We start from the raw sequence: 24,357 nt of genomic DNA, 5'->3' as shown, positions 1-24,357 counted from the left end.
ACATTTTGCTGCTTAGAGGAAACACACCTCAGGGTCAAAGACAAACACTACCTTAGAGTAAAAGGCTGGAAGACAATTTTACAAGCAAATGGCCTCAGGAAACAAGCTGGAGTAGCCATTTTAATATCAGATAAAATTGACTTTCAACCCAAAGTCATCAAAAGAGACCCTGAGGGACACTTCTTGCTGGTCAAAGGAAAAATACAACAAGAAGAACTCTCAATCCTGAACATCTATGCTCCCAATGCAAGGGCACCCTCTTTCATAAAAGAAACTTTGTTAAAGCTCAAAGCACACATTGCACATAACACAATAATTGTGGGGGACTTCAATACTGCACTTTCCTCAATGGACCCATCAGGAAAACAGAAACTAAACAGGGACATAATGAAATTAATTGAAGCTTTGGACCAATTAGATTTAACAGATATATATAGAACATTCTATCCTAAAGCAAAAGAATATACCTTTTCCTCAGCACCTCATGGTACCTTCTCCAAAATCAACCATGTAATTGGTCACAAGACAGACCTCAACAAATATAAGAAGATCGAACTAATCCCATGCCTCCTATCAGATCACTATGGAGTAAAAGTGGTCTTCAATAGCAACAAAAACAACAGAAAACCCACATACACGTGGAAATTGAACAATATTCTACTCAATGATACCTTGGTCAAGGAAGAAATAAAAAAAGAAATTAAAGACTTTTTAGAACACAATGAAAATGAAGACTCAACATGCCCAAATCTATGGGACACAATGAAAGCAGTGCTAAGAGGAAAACTCTTAGCCCTGAGTGCCTCCAAAAAGAAACTGGAGAGAGCATACTTTACCAAATTAATGACACACCTGAAAGCCCTGGAAGAAAAAGAAGCTATTTCACCCAGGAGGAGTAGAAGGCAGGAAATCATCAAACTCAGGGCAGAAATCAATCAAGTAGAAACAAAGAGAACCATACAAAGAATCAACAAAACCAGGAGCTGGTTCTTTGAGAAAATCAACAAGATAGATAAACCCTTAGCCAGACTGACCAAAGGGCAAAGAGAAAGTATCCAAATTAACAAACTTAGAAATGAAAAGGGAGATATAACAACAGAAACTGAGGAAATCCAAAAAATCATCAGATCCTACTACAAGAGCCTGTATTCAACACAACTGGAGAACCTGGAGGAAATGGACAATTTCCTCGACAGATACCAAATACCAAAATTAAATCAGGACCAAATAGATCATCTAAACAGTCCCATAACGCTTAAAGAAATTGAAGGAGTCATAGAAAGTCTTCCAACCAAAAAAAGCACAGGACCAGGTGGTTTCAGTGCAGAATTCTATCAGACCTTCAAAGAAGAGTTAACACCAATACTGTTCAAATTATTCCGCAAAATAAAAACAGAAGGAACTTCAGACCAATTTCCCTTATGACCATCGATGCAAAAATACTCAATAAAATTCTTGCCAACCGAATCCAAGAACATATCAAAACGATCATCCACCATGATCAAGTAGGCTTTATCCCGGGAATGCAGGGTTGGTTCAATATACGGAAATCCATCAATGCAATCCACTACATAAACTCAAAGAAAAAAACCACATGGTCATTTCATTGGATGCTGAAAAAGCATTTGACAAAATTCAGCATCCTTTCATGCTTAAAGTCTTTGAAAGAACAGGAATTCAAGGCCCATACCTAAACATAGTAAAAGCAATATACAGCAAACTGGTAGCCAGCATCAAACTAAATGGAGAGAAACTTGAAGCAATCCCACTAAAATCAGGGACTAGACAGGGCTGCCCCCTTTCTCCTTATCTTTTCAATATAGTACTTGAGGTACTAGCTCAGGCAATTCGACAACATAAGGAGGTCAAAGGGATACAAATTGGAAAGGAAGAAGTCAAACTATCATTATTTGCAGATGACATGATAGTCTACCTAAGTGACCCAAAAAACTCCACTAGAGAACTCCTACAGCTGATAAACAACTTCAGCAATGTGGCAGGTTATAAAATCAACTCAAGCAAATCAGTGGCCTTCCTATACTCAAAGGAGAAGCAGGCTGAGAAAGAAATTAGGGAAATGACGAAATGACCCCCTTCACAATAGCCACAAGTAGTATAAAGTATCTTGGGGTGACTCTTACCAAACATGTGAAAGATCTGTATGACAAGAACTTCAAGACTCTAAAGAAGGAAATGGAAGAAGACCTTCCAGAAGATCCTGCTATACCACTCCTGGGCATATACCCAGAGGATTCCCCACCATCTAATAAGGATACATGCTCTACTATGTTCATAGCAGCCCTATTTATAATTGCCAGATGCTGGAAAGAACCCAGGTATCCCTCGACAGAAGAGTGGATGCAAAAAATGTGGTATATCTATCAATGGAGTACTATTCAGCCATTAGAAACAAAGAATTCATGAAATTCTTAGGCAAATGGATGGACCTAGAGAACATCATACTAAGTGAGGTAACCCAGACTCAAAAGATGAATCATGGTATGCACTCACTAATAAGTGGCTATTAACCTAGAAACCTGGATTACCCAAAACATAATCTACACATCAAATGAGGTACAAGAAGAAAGGAAGAGTGGCCCCTTGTTCTGGAAAGACTCAATCAATGAAGCAGTATTCAGCAAAACCAGAACGAGGAAGTGGGAAGGGGTGGGTGGGAGGACAGGGGGAGAGAAGGGGGCTTTCGGGACTTTTTGGGAGTGGGGGGGCTAGGAAAGGGGAAATCATTTGAAATGTAAATAAAAATATACCGAATAAAAAAATTAAAAAAAAGAATATATCGAATAAAAAAACAATTCCTACTTGCTTCCTGGTCTCATTTATTTGGAGTATTATTGCCTATCAGTTTATTCTGTATAGGTGCTTTAAACACATCCTTAAAGCTGAGTTGTTTATGAACAGCAGATAGATGAGTTATTATTATTATTATTGCTATTAGTTGTTAGTTCAAGACCAGGCTGGCCTCAAACTCACAGACATCCACTTGCTTTTGCCTTCCCAGTGCAGGGATTAACAGTGTACATCACTACTTCCCTGTAGGATTTTGTTTCTTGATTCATTCAGCCAGCCTGCATCATATGGTTGGTGAGTTGGGACCATTAATGTTTGTAGTTATTATTGAAGTACTTGGATCGATTTCAGACATTGTTTTGTGCTGATGATTTATGGTAATCTTAGTAGTAATTTATATTTTTGTAATTATACCTTCAACAATTTTTTTGAGACAGGTTTCTCTGTGTAACTCTGGTTGTCCTGGAACTCCCTCTGTAGACCAGGCTGACCTCAAACTCAGAAATCCTCCTGCCTCTGCCTCCCACCTGCTGGGATTAAAGGAATGGGCCACCATTGCCTGGCACCTTCAACCTTCTTTCTGCATTTTCTTAGTTATGTCACCTTTCTCTTTAGCTTGAAATATTTGCCTTCTTATTTTCCCTAGAAGTGGTTGTTTGATAAAATTTTAATGTAATTTCATTTTTTACTAATTCACTTTACATTCTACTCACTGCATACTTCCTGGTCACCCCTCCCACAATCCTTTCCCCATTCTCTCTCCCCTTGTTCTCCTAGGTCTCCCTGTAACTATATAGCAGATTGCAGCTTGGTCTTTATGTGGGTCCCAAACAACTGGAATAGACATTATCCCAAAAGCTGGTGCCTGTACGTGGGATATGTTCTAGCTAGGCTTCCTTGTCCGACCTCAGTGGAAGAGGATGTGCCTAGCCTCACAGTGAGCTGAAGTTGGTAAAATTTTTAATGCTGTTTATATCATAGTATTTATTCCCAACTCATCTATGACAGATGGTTTTGCTGAGCATATTAGCCTAGGTTGGCTGTTGTGGTTTTATAGGATTTGGAATGCCTTGTTCTGGGTCCTTATGGTATTCCAAGTTTCCTTTGGGAAATCAGCTGTTATTCTGATGTATTTTTCTTTATATGGGACTTGTGTTTTTTCTCATGATGTTTTCAACATCTTTTTTTCTCTGTATACTTAATGTTTTAATTATAATAGTCAGGAAGAGTTTCTTTTCTTGTTCTGTCTATTTGCTGTTTTTTGTTCTTCCTGTATCTTTCTTGTGGATTTATCTTAGTATGCATAAGTGTTCTTCTATGATCTTGTTGGAGAGCTGATATATGTCATGGATCTGGGATCCTTCTCTCTCATGTATTCCTAAAATCCAAACGTTTGGTCTTCTCTTGGTGCTCTACACTTCCTGTATATCTATTGTCTATGTGCCTTCTCCCTACCCCACTTCTTAGCTTATTTCAGTCGAGACTCTCTACTTTATTTCCAATCCCTGTGTTCTGTCTAATACTTGATTTTATCTACTTTGTAAGTCTTTCCTTTGAGTTTTCTACCAGAGCTATTGTGCTTTCATTCTCATTTACATTTGACTTGAGTCCTCCTCAGTATTTCCATCTGTTTCTTCTATTTTATTTTCAAAATCTGCATTTTCTTCATCATTCTATCAGACTTACACTTGTGAGGGTTGGATTGGTCCTTAAGGTTGGTTATTATTTAGGTAGACACATTAGACTGAGCTGTTGTACCAGGTGTGCATTCTGGTATAAGCTTGGAGTTGCATGTATATGGAGCATGTTGCAGTGGGTGTGAGGTGGGGAATACCAGGACAACTCACACAGGTAGACCCTGGAGAAGGATGTATAGGACCTGGATGTATAGAGAGGTTCCATGGGCTGTGAGAGTGTCCCAAAGTTTGGGGGCAGCTGGGGTTTATGGCAGAAGCAGAGAGGCTGGTAGTGACACAGGCAAAGGAGGCTAGACTAGCACCAGGCATTGTATGTGGGACTGAGTCTAGATCTAGGGTCCTGTGGATAGGATAGTGGATGTGAGGATGGCAGACTTACCTGGATGGACCTTGGAAGAAGATGTGCAGGTTTGCAGGAGATCTTTTCATTGCTGATTTTGTTCATTTGGATACTGTCCTTGTGTCCTTTTGTTAGTTTGGCTTATCTATCTTGTTGTTAGGGCTTATCCATCTTGTGGATTTTCTCGAAGAATCAGCTCTTGGTTTTATTGATTCTTTGTTTCATTCTCTTTGTTTCTAGCTGGTAGAATTCAGGCCTGAGTTTGACATTTCCTGACATCTACTCCTCTTGGGTGTGTTTGCTTCTTTCTGTTGTAGAGCTTTCAGGTGTGCTGTTAAGTTGCTTGTATGGGGTCTCTCCATTTTTTTATGGAGGCACTGAGTGCTATGAATTTTCCCATTCACACTGCTGTCATTTTGTGCCATAAATGTGCGAATGCCATGGCTTTATTTTCACTGAATTCTATAGTGACTTTGATTTTTTTTTTACTTGATGTCTTCCTTGACCAAGTTAAGTTTAGTTCCACGAGTATGTGGTCTCTCTGTTGTTTTTTCTGTTACTGACGTCTAAGCTTAGTCTGTGGTGCTCTTATGAAATGCATGGTGCTATTTCAATCTTCTGGTATCTGTTCAGGTTTGTTTTGTGTTCAAGCGTATGGTCAGTGTTAGAAAAGGTTCTATGACGTGCTGAGAAGAAGGTATATTCTCTTATTTTGGGGTAAAATTTTCCATAGATACTTGTTAAAAGCATTTGGTTCATAACTTTTGTTATTTTCACAGTGTCTCTGTTTAGTATCTGTTTCAATGATCTTTCCATTTGTGAGAGTGTGGTATTGAAGTCTCCCATTATTAGTGTGTGAGGTTCAATGTGTGTTTTGAGGTTCAGTAAAGTTTCTTTTATGAATGTGTGTGCCCTTCCATTTGGGGCATAGATGTTCAGATCTGAGACTTCATCTTGGTGGATTTTTCCTTTGATGAATATGAAGTTTCCTTCCCCAACTTGATTGATAACTTTTGTTTACAAGTCTATTTTATTGGATATTAGTATGACTATTCCAGTTAGTTTCTTGGGACACTTTGCTTGGAAACCTTTTTTTTTAAACTCTTAACTCTGAGGTAATTTCTGCCTTTGTTACTGAGGTGTGTTTCTTCTTTGCAGCAAAATGCTAGATCCTGTTTATATATCCAATCTGTTGGCCTATGTCTTTTTTACTGGGGAATTGAGTCCATTAATGTTGAGAGATATTAAACACGGGTGATTGTTAGTTCCTTTTATTTTTGTTTGCTAGAGGTGGTATGGTGTGTGTGTGTGTGTGTGTGTGTGTGTGTGTGTGTGTGTGCGATTCTCTTCTTTTGGGTTTGTTGTAAGATGTTTAATTTCTTCTGTTTTCTTGGTATATTTACCCTCCTTGTGTTGGTGTTGTCCTTCCAGTAACCTCTGTATGGCTGGATCAGTAGAAAGATATTGTTTAAATTTGGTTTTGTCTCATATCTCTTTCTATGATAATTGAGGGTTTTTCTTGGTATAGTGTCCTGGGTTGGCATTTTTTCGTTCATCTTGGGTCTGAGTGACATCTGTTTGGGATCTTCTTGCTTTTAGAGTCTCTGTTGTAATTCGGATAGGTCTGGATTTCTACATTATTTGGCCTTATCTTTTACATCCTTTAATATTGTTTTGTTTTGCTCTGGTCAGGTAGTGTTTTTATTATTTATGTGATGGGGGGGCGGATTTTCTCTTCTGTTCCAATCTATTTGGTAGGCTTTTCCTACATTCATGGCCATCTCTTTCTTTGGGTTTGAGAAGATTTTTTTCTGTGACTTCTGGCCCTTTGAGCTGGGAATCTTCACCCTCTTCTATTTCTATTCTTAGGTTTGATATTTTCATTGTGTCCTGAATTTCCTGGATATTTTATGTAGCAATAATATCATCCTAAGTGAAGTAACCCAATCACAAAAGAATACACATGGAATGCAATCACCAATAAGTGGATATTAATTAACACAGAAGCTTTGACTTCTCAAGATACAGTTAGCATATCAAATGATACCCAAGATGAGGGAAAGAGAGTGCCTGGTTCTGTAAAGAGTTGATCTAGCATTGTAGGGGAATACCAGGACAGGGAAATGGGAGGGGGTGATCCCGAAATGGGTGGAGGGAATAGGGCTTATGAGACAGATGGGGAGGGGCGAACCAGGAAAGGGGAAAGCATTAGGAACGTATACAAAAAATGTAGGAAAAATAAAAAAGAAACCGGTCCTTCAACTTTCCACAGCAGCTCTGAACCACACTTCTAAGATCTGCTGGCCTGAAAATTTCTAACACTATGTCCCCATAGGGTACAGCTCCACGTGACCCAAGCTCCCTGGCAGTCTTGCCAGCCTGGCTGTCTCTCCAGTGGAGGTCCTGGGCTACCTGTGCAGTTCACACATGTTCCTCTTGCTTCCACTCAGTGACTTCTCATTCCAATTACCAGGTAAAGCATGACTCTTAAGCTTAAGTAGTTAACCGATTGTATTCATGTATATGAAATTTATAATTATAAGATGCCAATTTACAATGATAAAAGTCTTATCCCAATTTCTCACTTTTAGATAATGTAATGTCTGTTTCCATTTTGATATGTGTCTCTCTCACCCCTGCTCCTGTGTCTCTCTCTGTCCGACCTCCCAACTCCTAGCTCTGCCTCCTCTTTCCTGCCTAATCACAGGCTTCTCACTGCCTCAATATGATTGAATAGAGAAGTACCTTCCAACATTTCAACCTTTCTGTTTAATTAAAAAAACATTCTGTCCAAATATAAATTGATCACAACTATACCATTTTGAAAATTATAATGTACAAGCTAGACCTAACACCCAGTCCATCATCTCTGTCAATCAAACAGAACCTCTGTCACCTATTCTATCTTAAAAGAGTATAATTTTATGCCTGACTCATGTCCTGTCTATAAATTGTATGCCACTTGAAAACCATCTATTTAAATCTATGTCAGCTCTCTCCATGCTGAACAGTTTGGGCTGGCTATGAAACTAAGAGTCTTCAACCCCATCAGAAATCTGAGCGTGATCAATAATAACTGAAAATATTTAGGACACCTAACACAGCTTCCAACACTTAGCCAAATGATAGAGACTGCTGCAAACTTGGACAGTCCTTCTTAAATGTTGGAGCATTGGTCTTCAGCCCCCTGGCCAGGGTCATCTGACAGACTTATAGAAACAGGAATTATTAAGGACTAACCCCTTGTGTCTCAGCAGAAATCAAGCTGTCCTATCCTGTAAAAGTGTCCTTTTTCTGGACATTATTTTGGCTATAGATGAAGAGAGGCAAGTTTTGTCTAGTGACTGTCTTGCCACAACTGAAGCAACCTCATTGATGCTCAATTTCTTCTTTGAATCCAAGACAGGGAAGCTTTCAGGAGCAAACTAGTCTCAACAAGAGTGAATAAATAGCACTAAACATCACATTCTGTGGATTTCTGACCTATTTGAAAACCAACTCTCTATGTAAAGTAATCTGGAAAGTAACTACTTTCATCGGTTTCTGATTAAAATCTTGAAAACATGCTAATAATACACTCAGAGCCATGAATTTGCTATTTGGCCCTAAACTCACAGGCTTAAACATCTCAGTCCTGTTGCTAATAACAGCAAAGAAGGACTGGGTCTAAGCCCTGTACTCTGAAACTTTAGTAACAATAGAAGACATTTATACCAATGGAAAGCTTGATTTTGTATCAAAATGAATTCTGTACCAAATAAGAACTTATGATTTCAACTTAGTAACAATGATAAAATTTCTACCAATTAAGATTATGGCTATGTAGTTACTTCTATTTTCTCCCTCTTCCCAATATAACCATTTCTATATTCCCCAGAAAGACAACTTAATAATAATAATAACCCTTTCCAGCCCCAAATCCCAGGGAACTGGGTCGATGACTCTTCACGTCTTCTTCAAGGTGAATGTGGGCATTGAGATATTGTGAAGGGAGGTGGGGAAGTGTAGGAAAAATAGTATTCAAAGTCTCTGGTGCCTATGTTTTGACTGGATCTGGCGGAAGGACATCAGGAGTTCAAGGAGGTCACTTCAGCATGTCTGATGAGGAAGTTTACTAAGGCTAAATATGTTCTGTAGTATATAAATCTCAAAACAAAATTTTAGTATCACAAAGATATATTTTCTGTTTAATATTTGAAATCTATTCTTCTGGAGGTCTCCCTCTATCATTTCTGATCCAAATAGCTCTGGATGATGTGCAGAGCTTAATCTCTCTTTTTAAAAACACAAAGACAAAACCTTTTTCCCAAATCAGCATATCATTGGCCCAGTAACTAGAAAAAATACCCTTCATTTTGACCTCCCTCACAGAGAAAAAGTATAACTACAAAAGTCAACATTATACCCATTTTGAAGATCAAAACAATCTAAAACAAATGAAATAAGCTGTTAGTTAGCTATATATTGCTTTTATTATACTTAGGTATGTACTATGAATTCCAGATCTCTCCAAGGCTTTTAATATGGAAAGGTACTGTATTTTGTTGAGGCTTTTTCAGCATCTAATGAGGCAGTCATTTGACATTTTCCATTGACTTTTGTTTATAATGTCTATTAGGTTGATGGATCTTTGTATATTGAGCCATCCTACATCACTGGGAATGAAAATTTATTCTGAATATAACTTTATAAAATATGAGTATCCATTGGTGTGGATATTTGAGGTTCCTTTGTAAGAATGAGGCTGGTATGTCTTAAAGATTATGCGCTTCTGAGCATGTATAGATAGTCTAAGTTTCCCTCAAGAAGAATTCAGTAGGTGCTTCAACTCTTGAGTAAAATCAAAAGACACAAGGGTTTTCATGGAAGAAGTGAAAATTTTAAGGGAATTCTGGGAAAATACAGGGTCCAAAAGAACTACACTAGTGTGGTCTCTCTCCCAGCCTGTTAAAATAGTCAATGTAGGTTCCATATATGTGACTTTTCTTACATATTGGGAAATTACTTTCATAAGATTTTCTTTACGTAACATTTAGTTAATATCTCATATGGTCCATCAATAACCTGTGATGTTTGTTAGGTAATGTGCTATATTTTTTTCTCTCTAGGTTCTTAGCATTTATTATGAAGCTTAACATAAAATATATTAAAAATATTGAGTAAAATGTAAAATTTTTCTCATATACTGAGTCCTATTTCCACAAATAAATTTAAATAAAATAATTCTGTCCAAAAAACCCCCCAAAACAACGTAATTGTAGATGGCCATTCATTTTTTGTTTGCATGGCTGCCTAGGTGCAGGGTGTCTTGTAAATACTTGCCTAGTAGGTTTGTGTGTGATCTTGACTCTACCAATGAACCTTCCTATATACAGTATAAACTACAAATGTTTCTTTTAATTAAAAAAAAACAACTCGTATGCACAGTGATGCACATCCCAAATCCTAGCAGGTCAGAGGTTGATGCAGAAAGATAGTGAAGTGGAAGCCACCCTGGGGTATACAATGAGACCTTGTCTTTAAAATCAAATGAAAGCCCTTGCAACCAAAATACCAGTTTACTGAATTTAGAGAAAAGCACTGACAATAAATAAATAAATAAATAAATAAATAAATAAATAAATAAATAAATCCATCCAGCTAAATGTAATGTATAGAAAATTATAGAGGACATGTTTAGTAACTTCTTTTAAAAAAATAACTGACAGGAAAATATGAGGAAAACGAAATGTATAATTGTGGGCTAGCTAGACAGGTAAGTGGGTAGGCTGTGCTTGCTACTGAAACTGAGGATATGAGGTTGAAACATGGGGCACATTCCTACAGACCATTTTCTGATCTCTACTCACATCCTGGTGTATAAAACACACTCCATCCCCTCTATACACACTAAAATGTATTTTATAAACATTAAAAGATGAAGGGAGACGAGCATTTGAATGCTGATTCAGAAACTTGGCATTAGGCATTATTAATGCCATCTTCTCCTAGGAGACAAAATGGTACTGTGGTTCAACTTGTTTTTAAAGTCTTATATGCTCTAATAGTAGCAAATTCTTTATGAGGCACCTGGAATTCACTTTGAAGCAACCTGCTTATTATTACTCCATGGAAAATACTAGCAAGACATAGATGGTCTCAGCCGCGAGTTGCATGATTTCTTGTCTTCTTTGCCTCCTGGGTGAATTAGCTTCTTTTTGTTCCAGGGCTTTCAGTTGTGCCGTTAAGCTTCTAGTGTATGCTCTCTCCATTTTCTTTTTGGAGGCTCTCAGGGCTATGAGTTTTCCTCTTAGCACTGCTTTCATTGTGTCCCATAGATTTGGGTATGTTGTGCCTTCATTTTCGTTAAATTCTAAAAAAGTTTTTAAATTCTTTCTTTATTTTTTCCTTGACTAAGGTATCATTGAGTAAAGTATTGTTCAGTTTCCATGTGTAAGTGGGCTTTCTGTTGTTTTTGTTGCTATTGAAGACCACTTTTACTCCATAGTGATCTGATAGGAGGCATGGGATTAGTTCTATCTTCTTATATATGTTGAGGTCTGTCTTGTGACCAATTACATGATCGATTTTGCAGAAGGTACCATGAGGTGCTGAGAAAAAGGTGTACTCTTTTGCTTAGGGATGAAATGTTCTATATATATCTGTTAAATCCAATTGGTACAAAGCTGCAGTTAGTTTCACTGTGTCCCTGTTTATTTTCTGTTTTCCTGATCGGTCCGTTGAGGAGAGTGGGGTGTTGAAGTCACCCACAATTATTGTGTTAGGTGCAATGTGTGCTTTGAGCTTTAGTAAAGTTTATTTTATGAATGAGGGTGCCCTTGCATTTGGAGCATAGATGTTCAGGATTGAGAGTTCTTCTTGGTGGACTTTTCCTTTGGCCAGCAGGAAGTGTCCTTTTGTGTCTCTTTTGATGACTTTAGGTTGAAAGGTTTTGATGACTTTAGGTTTAATATCTGATATTAAAATGGCAACTCCAGCTTGTTTCCTGACACCATTTGCTTGTAGAATTGTTTTCCAGCCTTTTACTCTAAGGTAGTTTTTGTTGTTGACACTGAGGTGTGTTTCATGTATGCAGCAAAATGTAGGGTCCTGTTTCCTTATCCATTCTGTTAGTCTATGTCTTTTTATTGGGGAATTGAGTCCATTGATGTTAAGAGATATTAAGGAATAGTGATTATTGCTTTCTATCATTTTTGATGTTAATTTTATATTTGAGTGGTTATCTTCTTTTGGGTTTGCTGAAAGAAGGTTATTGTCTTGCTTTTCCAGGATATAGTTTCCCTCCTTGTATTGGTGTTTTCCCCATATTGTCCTTTGTAGGGCTGGGTTTGTGGAAAGATATTGTGTAAATTTGGTTTTGTCATGGAATATCTTGTTTTCTCCATCTATAGTCATTGAGAGTTTTGCTGGGCATAGCTGTCTTGGCAGTGTTCTCTTAGAGTCTGCATGAGATCTGCCCAGGATCTTCTAGCTTTCATGGTCTCTGGTGAGAAGTCTGATGTAATTCGATAGGTCTTCTTTATATGTTACTTGGGCTTTTGCTTACTGCCTTTACTATTCTTTCTTTGTTTAGTACATTTGGGGTTTTGATTATTATGTGACAGGAGGTATTTCTGTTCTAGTCCAGTCTGTTTGGAGTTCTGTAGGCTTCTTGTATATTCATGGGCATCTCTCTCTTTAGGTTAGGGAAGTTTTTTTTCCATTATCTTGTTGAAGATATTTGCTGGCCCTTTCAGTTGCAAATCTTCACTCACATCTATGCCTGTAATCCTTAGGTTTGGTCTTCTCATTGTGTCCTGGATTTCCTGGATATTGGGGGTTACAAGCTTTTTGCATTTTGCATTTTCTTTGACTGTTGAGTCCATGGTTTCTATGGTATCTTTGGCATCAGAGATTCTTTCTTCCATCCCTTGTATTCTGTTGTTGATATTTGCATCTACGGCCCCTGATTTCTTCCCAAGGTTTTCTATCTCCAAAGTTGTCTCCCTTTGTGATTTCTTAGTTGTTTCTACTTCTGTTTTAGATCCTAGATGGTTTTGCTCAGCTCTTTCACTTACTTGTTTGTATTTTTCTGTAAATCTTTAAGAGATTTTTGTGTTTCCTGTTTCATGACTTCTGCCTGTTGACCAAAGTTCTCCTGTATTTCTTTAAGTGATTTTTGCATTTCCTCCTTATTTGCTTCTATTTTTTGACCCATATTCTCCTGAATTTCTTTCAATGATTTTTGTGTTTCCCTGGTAAGGGCTTCTACCTCTTGATTATTTTTCTCCTGAATTTCTTTTTTCTTTTTTTTTTATTCGATATACTTTTTATTTACATTTCCAATGGTTCCTACTTTTCTAGCTCCCCACTCCCTGAAAGTCCCATAAGCCACTTCTCTCCCCCCGTCCTCTCACCCACCCCTTCCCACTTCCCTGTTCTGGTTTTGAATTTCTTTATGAGATTTATTTATGTCCTTCATGTGTTCCTCTAACAGCATCATGACCAGTGATTTTAAATCCAAATCTTGTTTTTCTCGTGTGTTGGGGTATCCAGGCCTTGCTGTTATTGAAGAATTGGGTTCAGATGCTGCCATATTGCCTTCTTTTCTGTTCATGTTCCTATGTTTGCCTTTGGTCATCTAGTTCTCATTGGTGTTAGTTGGTCTTGTTGTCACTGGCTGGTGCTTCTACCACCTGTGAGTCTGTAAGGCTATTTCCATGTCACTGGATGACTGGGTTTCCCCTGGCACAGATTGCTGATATGCTGCCTTCCTCTAGTGTGCTGTTGGAGCCCTGCTGTGTCTTGCCCCAAGCAATGTTATGCTTGGGTTGTCTCAGTGAACCTGGTGCTCCCCAACTGCTCTGTCATGGAGCGAAGATTTTGGCGGAGAGTCACTCCCTGTGCTAATCCCCATGTAGGTCATAGGCCCCATGACTGGCTGGCACACAGATTAACCACATATCTGCCCAGGTCCTGGGTGCAGTCAGACCCCTGGCAGATTGCACCCCCAGAGAACTTAAACTTAGGATATCTCAGAATCTGGTGCGGCCTTCCTGCTCCAGCAGGCAGCGATGAGGGCAGGGGGAGTCACTCCATGCACTTATCCCCACGTAGGACACAGGCCTCAGGACAGGCTCGCAAACCCCCAAAGTCATTTCTTAGGAATATATTTAGTTGTTATTTATATGAGTACACTGTAACTGTCTTCAGACACACCAGACGTGAGCATCACATCCCAATATAGATGTCTGTGAGCTACCATGTGATTGCTGGGGATTAAACTCTGGACCTTTGGAGGAGCACTTGGTGCTCTTAACTGCTGAGCCATCTTTCTAGCTCCTCAAAGTCTCTTTACAATTAAAAGTCACTTAACTGCAGGTTCCACTAATGTCAGCACCAGTGCTGCCATGGTGCCAAGTATCAGGCATAGCCTGGGGGATTGACAGAAGACATAGACTTGGGTCATTCAGTTAGGAGAAAGCCGAAGCTTGAATGAGGCATCAGCAATTTGTATTTGAGGCCAGATGAAAAACAAGAGAAAAAAACAACCATAGCCATAGGTCAGGCACCTGGGAAGTCCCTACCACACCAGGCAGGAAAACAGACATCAAGCTGAGCTGCTGGATGTTCCACTCTCAGGAAACCTGTGCAAACAGCTCAGCTGGGGACATTGAGCTAAGCTCACTGATGCCCAACAGGGTCCCCTTTTTTATTTTATAAGAAGGAATAGTGTCTGTCTTAGGCCATCTTATGTCCATCTCCCATTACCTGTCTCTGGGGATCTCTGCCAGTCCCAGAGTTACTGTCTTAGGTTGTTGTGGACTGCAAAGGAATTGCCCATCATAGACTAACTATCCCTGATTCAAGCTGAGCCAGATTTGAGCAGATGGATCATCCTGTGCCAAAGACATAGGCACTTGTCTAGTTACTGCTCTGGACTGGCTTTGTTGTTTGCACATACGGTTTAGAAGGAATAATCCCAATGCAGCAGCTCCACAAGCTAAAAGCCCTAGTGCCATGGACTCAGCCCATTCTTTAATCAGGGGCAGCAGTAATACCAAAATCTCTCTTCTGGTGACACAAGGTGACAGGAAGTCTCCCTTCATCATTTAGAGACATAGGCACAATTCCAGGAATTCTCACAACCACAACATTATCTTCATACTCCCAACAATGTGTAAATGCACACACTCTGCTAGAACAATTCAATTTCTTGTCTTCTTCCTGTTTATTAGAGACTTTCCAAACTACAGTAAAGGGGCTAAAACACATGGTGTAGTATTCAAGGAAACATTGCAAAGCACAAGACAGGAACCAAAAAATGAAGTTCTAGCTAACTAACTGCTATTACTATTTTTAAGAAAACATAAACTATTGTCTAATATAGGTGGGACTTGTCTTCCCCATGGTGCAGTCCTGTGCTTACTTTACTTGATGCAGTTCTTACTTTCACTTTGTTTCTTGTGCTGTATTTTCCCCAATACATTCTTCTCCTTTCCCTGGTCGGCTTTTCTTGGAACGATCCCGTCAGGAACTCCTCTCTTTCCTGATCTTGGTGGAACCTCCACTTGGCAGCACCCGTGCTGCCATGGTGCTGAGTATCAGGTGTAGGCCTGGGGGATAGGCAGATGACACAGACCTCAGTCATTTATTTAGGAGAATGTGGAAGCTTTACTGAGGGACCAGCGACTTATACTTGAGTCTGGGTGAAAAACAACAGGAAAAAACCATCATAGCCATAGGCCAGGCACCTGGGAAGTCCCTACCACACCAGGCAGGAAAACAGAAGTCAAGCTGAGCTGCAGGGTGTTCTACACTCAGGAAACCCGTGTAAACAGCTCAGCTGGGGGCATTGAGCTAAGTTTGCAATGGGTGAAAAATTTGTCTAAAAATGAAGAGAATATAAAGAATTTTAATGACACCATACCCTCCCATCCACCCCACATAAACTCTGGGTATTCGAAACTGTCCCCCAAGCTGTACAAGGTACCTAGACTGGTTGTTTCAGTAAACTACATGGGTCCAGCTGACCAAGCACTGCTCCAGGTCCTAATGGAAATCTTCTCAGCTTCACAGCTTTTTGAGCTCTCTTTATTCAACTGCAGAGGCTTTCTTGAAAGCATCTGCCCAGCTCTGCAGCTGAATCAGACCTCTGTCACTAGGTGCACCATGTCCAGGGTGGAGCTCAGCACAGCAGAACAGGAGCTGCTTCTCACCCTGCCTCCACTGCAGACATTTGAGGTCTCAGGAACAAACCAGTTACCAGGTATCCCTGAGTGTATTCATGTAACCATTTTGCTTGTCACTGTATCTCATTCATGGCTTAGATGGATGAAGCATCTTGATAGGAAAGATCTAAACATTCCCACTGTTTAGGGCAGTGGAAGCTTCTGGATGATAGAATCAGGTACTTCATCTTTCAAGATCCTTATAAGGACTTTTCAATTACTTATTATTGGTAAATGATGGACTATGGGTAAGATGATGCTGGAGAATCATGTATTTGGCTTCTCCAGAGAAGATATTTTATATGGGCAAATAATAGTTATGTCTTCAAAGCAAAATTTGGTTTTTGTAGAATAGAATAGAGTAGAATTGAATAGAGAGAGAGAGAGAGAGAGAGAGAGAGAGAGAGAGAGAGAGAATGTGTGTGTGTGTGTGTGTGTGTTTGTGAGGTTGTCCTCAGAAGTGTTGAAACAGTGTCAGAGTTTTGGAGTTGTGGCTATTGATTGTTGTGAGCTGCATAGTGTGGGTGCTGGGAATCTTATTGGCTCCTCTGCCAAACAACAGGAGCCCTTAGTGGTGGAGCTTTCTTTTCAGAGCTCTGACGTTACTTTCTTTTATTTAGTTTATTTCTAATTGTTAATACCATTGCCAACGTTTGATTTCAAATGTTGTAGTTGCTAGTAGCAGAGTGTTGATTTTTTCAACCTGCTATATTCTCAAGCATGTTTTGTTCTGTCTGTATCATCCTTTTCCTTTTAATAATAATTTATAATTTAAGAGTATACTTTTATTATTTCCTCCTTTCTTCTCTTCTCTCCAAGCCTCTTTCAAACCTATGGAATCTTTTAAAAATTCTTTGTGGATGTAGTTATATATTCCTAATACTCATACATGTATATACATATACATCATATACATCATAAACATCATATACATATATATTTATCTATATACATACAAAATATGTGAATTTTTTCCTAATTACTTAAGTGCCAGCTCAGTCTGTGTGTTGCTGCTCACATGTATGTTTCAGGGCTCACCATTTGGTGTCAATTATATCAGCAATAGGTGTGCTCTTCCCTGGAAAAGACTGTTTCTCTGTTTACCTGCATCTTCTTGTTTCCTATAGCTCTTTGTGTATAATTGAGGCCCCATGAGCTTTCAATGTTTTCATGTTTTTCTTTCTTCCATTCTCTCTCTCTCTCCCCCCTCTCTCTGTCTCTGTTTACGTGTTTATTTGCTTGGGTTTTGTTTTTCAGTTACATTAGTTTAGTCTATTTCTTGAAAAGTATCACATAACTATTGTCTTAGATAATTTCTACCCCATGCTCTCTCTTCTTCCAACTCTTCCCATTGTCCCCAACTCCTTGTCAACTCTGAATACACCTATGCATTTATAAACAGATACAAAAATAAACATATAAATGCACATCTACATACAAACTGCTGAGTCTAATTTAGTGTTGCCAATATATGCGTGTTTAGGCACTTACTTGGTCACATTTTGGGGGATTCTCCCTGGAGAAGAATGTGTCTCCCTCTCTCAGCATGCATTACTGACATGACTTCATTTAGGAGTGGAATCTTGGGAGATTTTCTCTATCATGGTGCTTCTTAACTGCTATTGTCACTGTACAGTCCTTTGTTAGGTGACCATATTGTTGAGATTTCATGGGTGCAGCTTTCTGCTCATATGTATGGATGTCACTATCTCATGGCAGACTTTCTGGTCCTTTGGCTCCTACAGTCTTCCTGCCCCCATTTCTGCCATGTTCCCTGAGCCATAGGTATAGAAGTTATTTTGTATATATTTATCACTTGTGGACGGACACCACAGTGGACTTGTTCTTTATATCGTGTCTAGTTGTGGATTTCTGGGATGGTCTTTGTCATTTATTAAAAAAATTCTTTAACAGGCAGTGGTGTCACACCCCTTTAATCCCAACACTTGGGAGGAAGAGGCAGGCAGAGCTTGGGGAGTTTTAAGGCCCCTGGTCTACAGAGTGAGCTCCAAGACATCCAGGGTTATACATTGAAACCCTGTCTCAAAACACTAGAGAGGGGAGAGAGAGAGAGAGAGAGAGAGAGAGAGAGAGAGAGAGAGAGAGTTAGACAGAGACAGAGAGAGAGACTTTTTTGATTAGGATTGACAACTACAATAATTGTCTGTGGATAGAAGGATAAGTATTTGGAGAATTGGTAGGAAATATACTTGGTTAGCAAAACAGTAGAAAGTTGTCTTCTAGATTTCATATCCACACCAAGCATAGGTATTTGGTTAGGTTTATGGTAGCAGGCATGAATTCCCTCCTACTAGGCAGCTCTTAAATTTTACTGTGTGCCTGTTGGGTAACTCCAAGATATAAATGCCATTATTACAGCATAGTGTCTATCATGCCATGCTGGTGGCCATTGTGGGTCATAGACCTTCTAGCAGGGCAGGACTGTTAATTGTTTGTATCCCTTGGCTGTTTACACAGCCTCTCTGTGTACTATGAGAGTTAATCCCTAGGAAAGAGGCTTCCAAGGTCAGTTCCAACTCGGCTCTTCCCATTTCTGAGTTTGAAGTATGTGGTCTCTTCAGCAATAGGGTCTTGCCATCAAGTTGTGTGAGGCAACAAAAGGAAACAGCAACAGCCTATGTCTTTGAGGGTCTCTTGAACTCCCCTGAGTACAACATGAAGAGAAGTTTTCATACCTGGTACTTGGACTTCAAATTTTTTATCATGATATTTTCTCTTCAAGTGACATAACATCACTTAAATTATTTTTATATGTACACTTACATATATTATATGCACAATTTTTGGTAAACTTGAAATAAACCAAGAGCAAAACTATAAGAACTCTGAGAAGAAATGAGACAATTAGAGATGACAATGGGGTTCTTAAATATGACATAAAACACAATAGAGAAAAAAACAGCCAGCATGACATGATTTCTCTAAGAGTGCAGTAAAAGAATGGATGCCTTGGCAACAGCCAACAGCTTTCTTGTAGAACTTAAACTAAACACACACACACACACACACACACACACACACATGCACACACAGAGATACAGAGACAGAGAGAGACAGAGAAAGACAAAGTGAGAGAGAGGGAGACAGAGACAGAGAACATACCCATACGCAAAAGTAACATTATACATTCCTATCAGGTATATTTATACATTTGGGAGTGTGTGCCTGTGTATGTGTGAGTGCGCGTGTGCGTGTGCCTGTGTGTGTTTGTGAACAATCATTATGTTTTCCTCTGTTCCTCTTCCTTCACACCCTTCCATGAGCTTTTCTTGCTCTCAGTCAGCATCGTGACCCTTTTCATTTGTGGTTTTATACGCGCACACACACATGTACACAAGGCTCTCTCTGGACAGGACTATTTCTCCCACTCTCAGCAGTCCTTAGTTAGTTGTCTGTAGTTTTTTTTTTTTTTTTTTTTTTTTTTTTTTTTTTTTTTTGCCAGGGTGAGGTTTCATGAGCTTTCACCATCATGACCTTTCCACATCAGCATGTCCGTTGGTGTAAATCTTGTTCAGGTCATGTTTCTGCATCCATCTTACTGAAACATCATTGGTGTAGCTTCTCATACATTTCTGAAGAGTCAATCTCACAGAAATTTTCCTACTTTTCTGGCACTTGGAAACTTTCCTACCCCTTCCCCACAATGATCCCTGAGCCTTGTGCCCAGGAGTTGTGTTGTAGATGTATCAGATAGGGCTAGGTTAACAATCCTTCATTTTGATTAGTTTAGCTTGTCTATGATTGTCTTCTTTGATGAGAGTGAGGGATATATTTTTGTAGTATACTTAGGGATTATCTGCTTTAGTAAAGTGGTGGTTGTAGGTTGTTTTCTCCAACATCCACAACTTTGCTAGCCTTGCATAGTGAACTAGGTTTGCAATACCAGGCATGAGTTCCTTCTTGGTGAGTGGATATTATGGTCCATTGTAGAGCACTGGTTACCATTAAAGTATACATGCCACTATTACAACCTGTAGGGTTTTGTGTCATGCTGGTAATTGGTGTGGTTCATAGATATCATAGCTGTGTAGGATTATTGTTTGCCTCCCTCCCTAGGAAGCTTGCATGGTGCCTTCTACACCTTCTACAATGAAAGCTAGTCCTCAGGGAGGAGGTTTTCAGGTCAGTTCCAGCTCAGATCTCAAGGTCCTGTGTCTGAAGTGCATGCATGGTCTCTTCAGCTATAGAGCTGTCATTCACCTCTGCAGCACAAACAAGGGTATCAGAAGCAGCCTATAATGTTCTGAGAGCTTCTGAGACAACCCTGATGGACAACACAAAACAGGGCTTCTCATGTCTACAGTTGGGTTTTAAGGTTACATAACCTATGGCTATTGGAAGGAGCATTATCAGCACAGATGTGAAAATTTAATTTTAACTTTGTATTTATGTGTTTACGTGTATATATGTATGTACACATGCAGGTATGTATTATGTATACACAGATTTATATTTTAATTAAATGTATTGTAGGTAGTTCCTAGTCCCTCCCCCCACCCAGTCCTCCCCTATTTGTCTTCTTTCTCCCCTCCATATGTATGGTCCCTGTTTTCCCAATCACCTTTTCACATCATTTGTGCCCTGCTATTCTCCCTCTATTGCTTTCGCACTCTATCCTGCTCTCCTTACAGTGGTCTTGTTATTTTTCTGCTGTTAGTGTAATATATCATTTTGAAAACATGCTTGCTCTTTCTCAAGAGCTCTGCCTGAGCTTCCTGAGAGGCTCAGAGATCAGGAGCAGCCAGTGTCACTCAGCTCTGCCCAATGCCAGCTGGGATCATTCCCTTAACCTCTTACAGCCAGCTCTGCCAAGCCATCCCTGACCACCCTGGCTGCCTCGTTTGCCTCCTGCACACCTTAACACTGCAAATGGAAAACACAAGACAGTTTAATATTTTAAAACTAGCTAGATGACGCAATATCTGAGTGAAGAATTTCCTGTCCTAATTTTATCAACTAGCCCTTTCCCTTCTCCTTGGCCTCTGTCCATGGTGGAAGCTACAAGCAATAGTTCCCCTGAGAACTCCATGGCTGTTGTGTGCTGCTATTCCAAAGCCTGCTCTGAATTCCTCTTTCTAGTCTCTTCCTTTTTGGACCCGGAAGAACCACTTTTTTTTCTCTTCACCAAGTAATTGACTTCACCTCCTTTGTTGACCCAATCAAGAACCAATTACAGAATCAATACTTCCCCCTACGTGTTACTCGAGATTATATACTCATATCTGAGGTTTTGAACTAAGAACTTCAAGAGAGAGAGAACATGAACATTTGTCTCTCTGGGTTTGGGTTACCTCTCCTCATTACTTGGGCCAAGATGATATCAGTCTTCTTTATTATCTCAAAGAAGCAGTTGTTTTTTTTAGTAACTTTAAACTTTATTAAGTAAAAATAGTACAAAGCGAACCATATGATAATGAATAGAAGGGTTAAATACAACGTATTGCATCACATGCAAAATATGTAATTGTATAACAGTGTCAACACTAAATAACAAAAGCCTGACTTCCACAGTGGAAATGTAATCTAAGAGGAAAAGAAAATATCAATTTCCATCTGAATATATATCAAAAATTTTAAAGAAGAATTTAAAATGAATAGAACATTTCAAAGGAACAAAAAAACCAATAATTCAATCCATCGCTAGATGGCATATGAGATACAAAAATGGTCATTTACCATTATCCTTACTTCAAGTTAACACAGAATACAACAAAACAAAATGAAAAACAGAAACAAAAAACAAAAACCAACAACCCCCCCCCCAAAAAAACGCAAAACACAAACAAATAAAAACAAACCACAAAAAGAAAACCAAAAACAACAGCCAAAACTACACCAAAATCAACAACAAGAAAAACAAAAACCCAGGAAACACAAAAAACACAAAATCATCAACAAAAACAAAATATACACAAAAAACCAAAAGGCAACAAACCACAAAAAACCCAAAACACAAACAAAATATAAAAACAAACCACTAAAATAAAACCAAAATCATAAACAAAAGCAACAGCCAAAACTAGAGAAAAGCAACAACAAAACAAACAAACAAAAAACCCAGGAGACACAAAAAACACAAAATCATCAATAAAAGCAAAATACGCACAAAAATATAAATACAAAAGAATAAAATCAAAGCCACAACCAAAAGACCAAACAAAATAAACAAAAGCACCAATTCATTGACTAAATCCAGCATTATAACATTATTTCTTGGACAAGTAGTCTCCTGTGGGCTGGACAGCAGCAGTTTCTAAGCTTGCAGTAGTTGCACCCATCCTAGAGATGGCATTAGGGCAGCAGTCCCACAGCCCATGATAGCACTATATTGAAGAGAGTGGGCTTGGTCCAGTCAGACAGCTCCTTCAGTGTTTCTAATCTCTTCAACTCATCCTCCTTGAGGTATATTAGAAACGTGGATGGAAAAGTACAGGGCCGGGGACCATAGCAACCAGGTGGATGTTGTTACAGTAAGTGACTGTGCAGGATTTCCCATACCATCTTCTTCCTGAAGAAGGGCATGTCCTGCTGAGTAAAGGTGACAGGTTGGTCTCTAGCGATGTAATCTGCATATTTACAGGTAAACACCCCACAGTCACTCCCATTCAGTTGCTGAGGAATCTCCTCTGATGTCATACTGTATCTTTTCCACTCCAAAGGGTCCAGCTCGATGTTCCTTCTTGTCCTACTTTCGTTCTGTAGATACTGAAAGATGGTCTCACAGATTGAATTTCCTGATTGACCCATGGAGTCGAGGTACGCAATATTTTGTTTCCTTATATCGATGACCACCAAGCTCCAGTGCACCTGCTGGTGGATAGGCACTATGATTACTTCTTTCTCAAAGATATCGACTCCTCGCGTCCACCTTTTTACAGAAGAGTAGCCACTGTGCTTCAGTTTGGGATAGAAGAACGTACTGAATACGTGAAGAGCTGGGTAGCCCTGCTCTTCGTTTCTCTCCACGAGAAGGTTGAGATAAAAGTTAATGATGTCATCATTCAGCCACCGGCCACTCTCCAGGGTCTGTATATCTTCTCGGGTGACTTGTAGCTTGAACCTACTGCTTAGGATGTCCTCTAGAGGCCCTGGACCCAATGCCTTCTTTATTTCTTCCTCCATTTCCTGTGTAAGATTAATGATCCGATCCACTTCTCTGCCTTTTTCCTTGTCCCCGAGAGGCTTTTTATTTGCAGCAAGTACTGGTGTCTTGTCGGGGAGTAAAGTACCTCTGCTACCACTATCCAGGTTGCTTTGCGCTGATGTTTCCGGTAAGTCTGGCCTGTGTGGATCGGCTCTTACATGGTCTACACACTGAAGGTCTGGAGGTAACCTTCTGTGCTTTTTCTGTGGGGTGGGGTGATCGTTTTCCTCCAGGATGGAATAGGAGGAATGGGGACGCTTGCGACCCGTGCCCCCATCAGTAGGCTTCCTCTCCGTTTGAGCCTGCTCTGGAGGTTCTTTCATATTCTGCAGGACTTTCTGTTTTCTTGGACTCTCCTCATGGAGTTTAAGGACATGACCCCTGCCTGGCTCTTCTTCCTGATGGTCCGGATGCTGTTGCTCCTGAGGGGTGGTCTTCTGAGCATCGCCAGGCTCTCTAAATACTATCTCTGTTCCCTCCTGGAATTTCTTTCTTGGGACTTGTCCCAAATCTTCAGGCTCAGATTCTGCCCCCCTTTCATGCTGGAATTTGCGCTTTCGCGCTTTTCCTGCATCTTCGGGCTTCATCCCTATCCCAGGCATTTTAGATTGATTGTTCGAGGGTGTTGGTTCTCCTGTAGTTCTGCCTTTTTAGATTGAAGGAAAAGCAGTTGTGGGCCTGGCTCCAGGTGGGTTTTCTTGGGTTGATGTCCCTTGAGCCTGAAGAGTCCCTTCTTCCAACGCTTGGTGGGTCCAAGGAAGGAAAGCTATTAGCCTCTGAATGGCTCTTCTTTATAAAGAGTTGACTTTATGGGTCAGGGGTCCACTCTAGAAGATTCCAAGGTGAACTAAGAATACTTCAGAAGTATCCTTATAGGTAGCTGTAACCAGCTAAATATATACAACTTTGAAATAGGACCAATTGTCTTATTTCTTCACTAGTAAGTCACGAGGCCTAAGCCTAGCAGCGAAAGCATCGGAGGCAACCTCACGAATGATGTCTTACTCAGGGGGTTGCCCCTAGACACAGCCTTCAAGGTTCCATAGCTGGTTGTGATGTCACCTGAAAGACCCCAAAGCAACCTTTTGGAGGGTAGATGCCCTCCCCAAACACAACCTGGGTCCAGGATTTCAGAGC

General features: G+C 39.8%; 1 protein-coding gene across 1 annotated transcript; it reads right to left on the bottom strand.

The window, feature by feature from the left end:
* Nucleotides 1–22,123: 22,123 nt before the first annotated feature.
* On the bottom strand, nt 22,124–24,013 carry LOC127666803 (sentrin-specific protease 2-like). Its single transcript, XM_052159780.1, has one exon. The coding sequence runs from the start codon at nt 23,820–23,822 to the stop codon at nt 22,542–22,544; it is 1,281 nt and encodes a 426-aa protein (XP_052015740.1). The 5' UTR covers nt 23,823–24,013; the 3' UTR covers nt 22,124–22,541.
* Nucleotides 24,014–24,357: the final 344 nt, after the last annotated feature.

This window comes from Apodemus sylvaticus, chromosome 16 (genome assembly GCF_947179515.1).
Source record: "Apodemus sylvaticus chromosome 16, mApoSyl1.1, whole genome shotgun sequence".
NCBI lineage: Eukaryota > Metazoa > Chordata > Mammalia > Rodentia > Muridae > Apodemus > Apodemus sylvaticus.
This window is presented reverse-complemented; position numbering and strand designations above follow the sequence as displayed.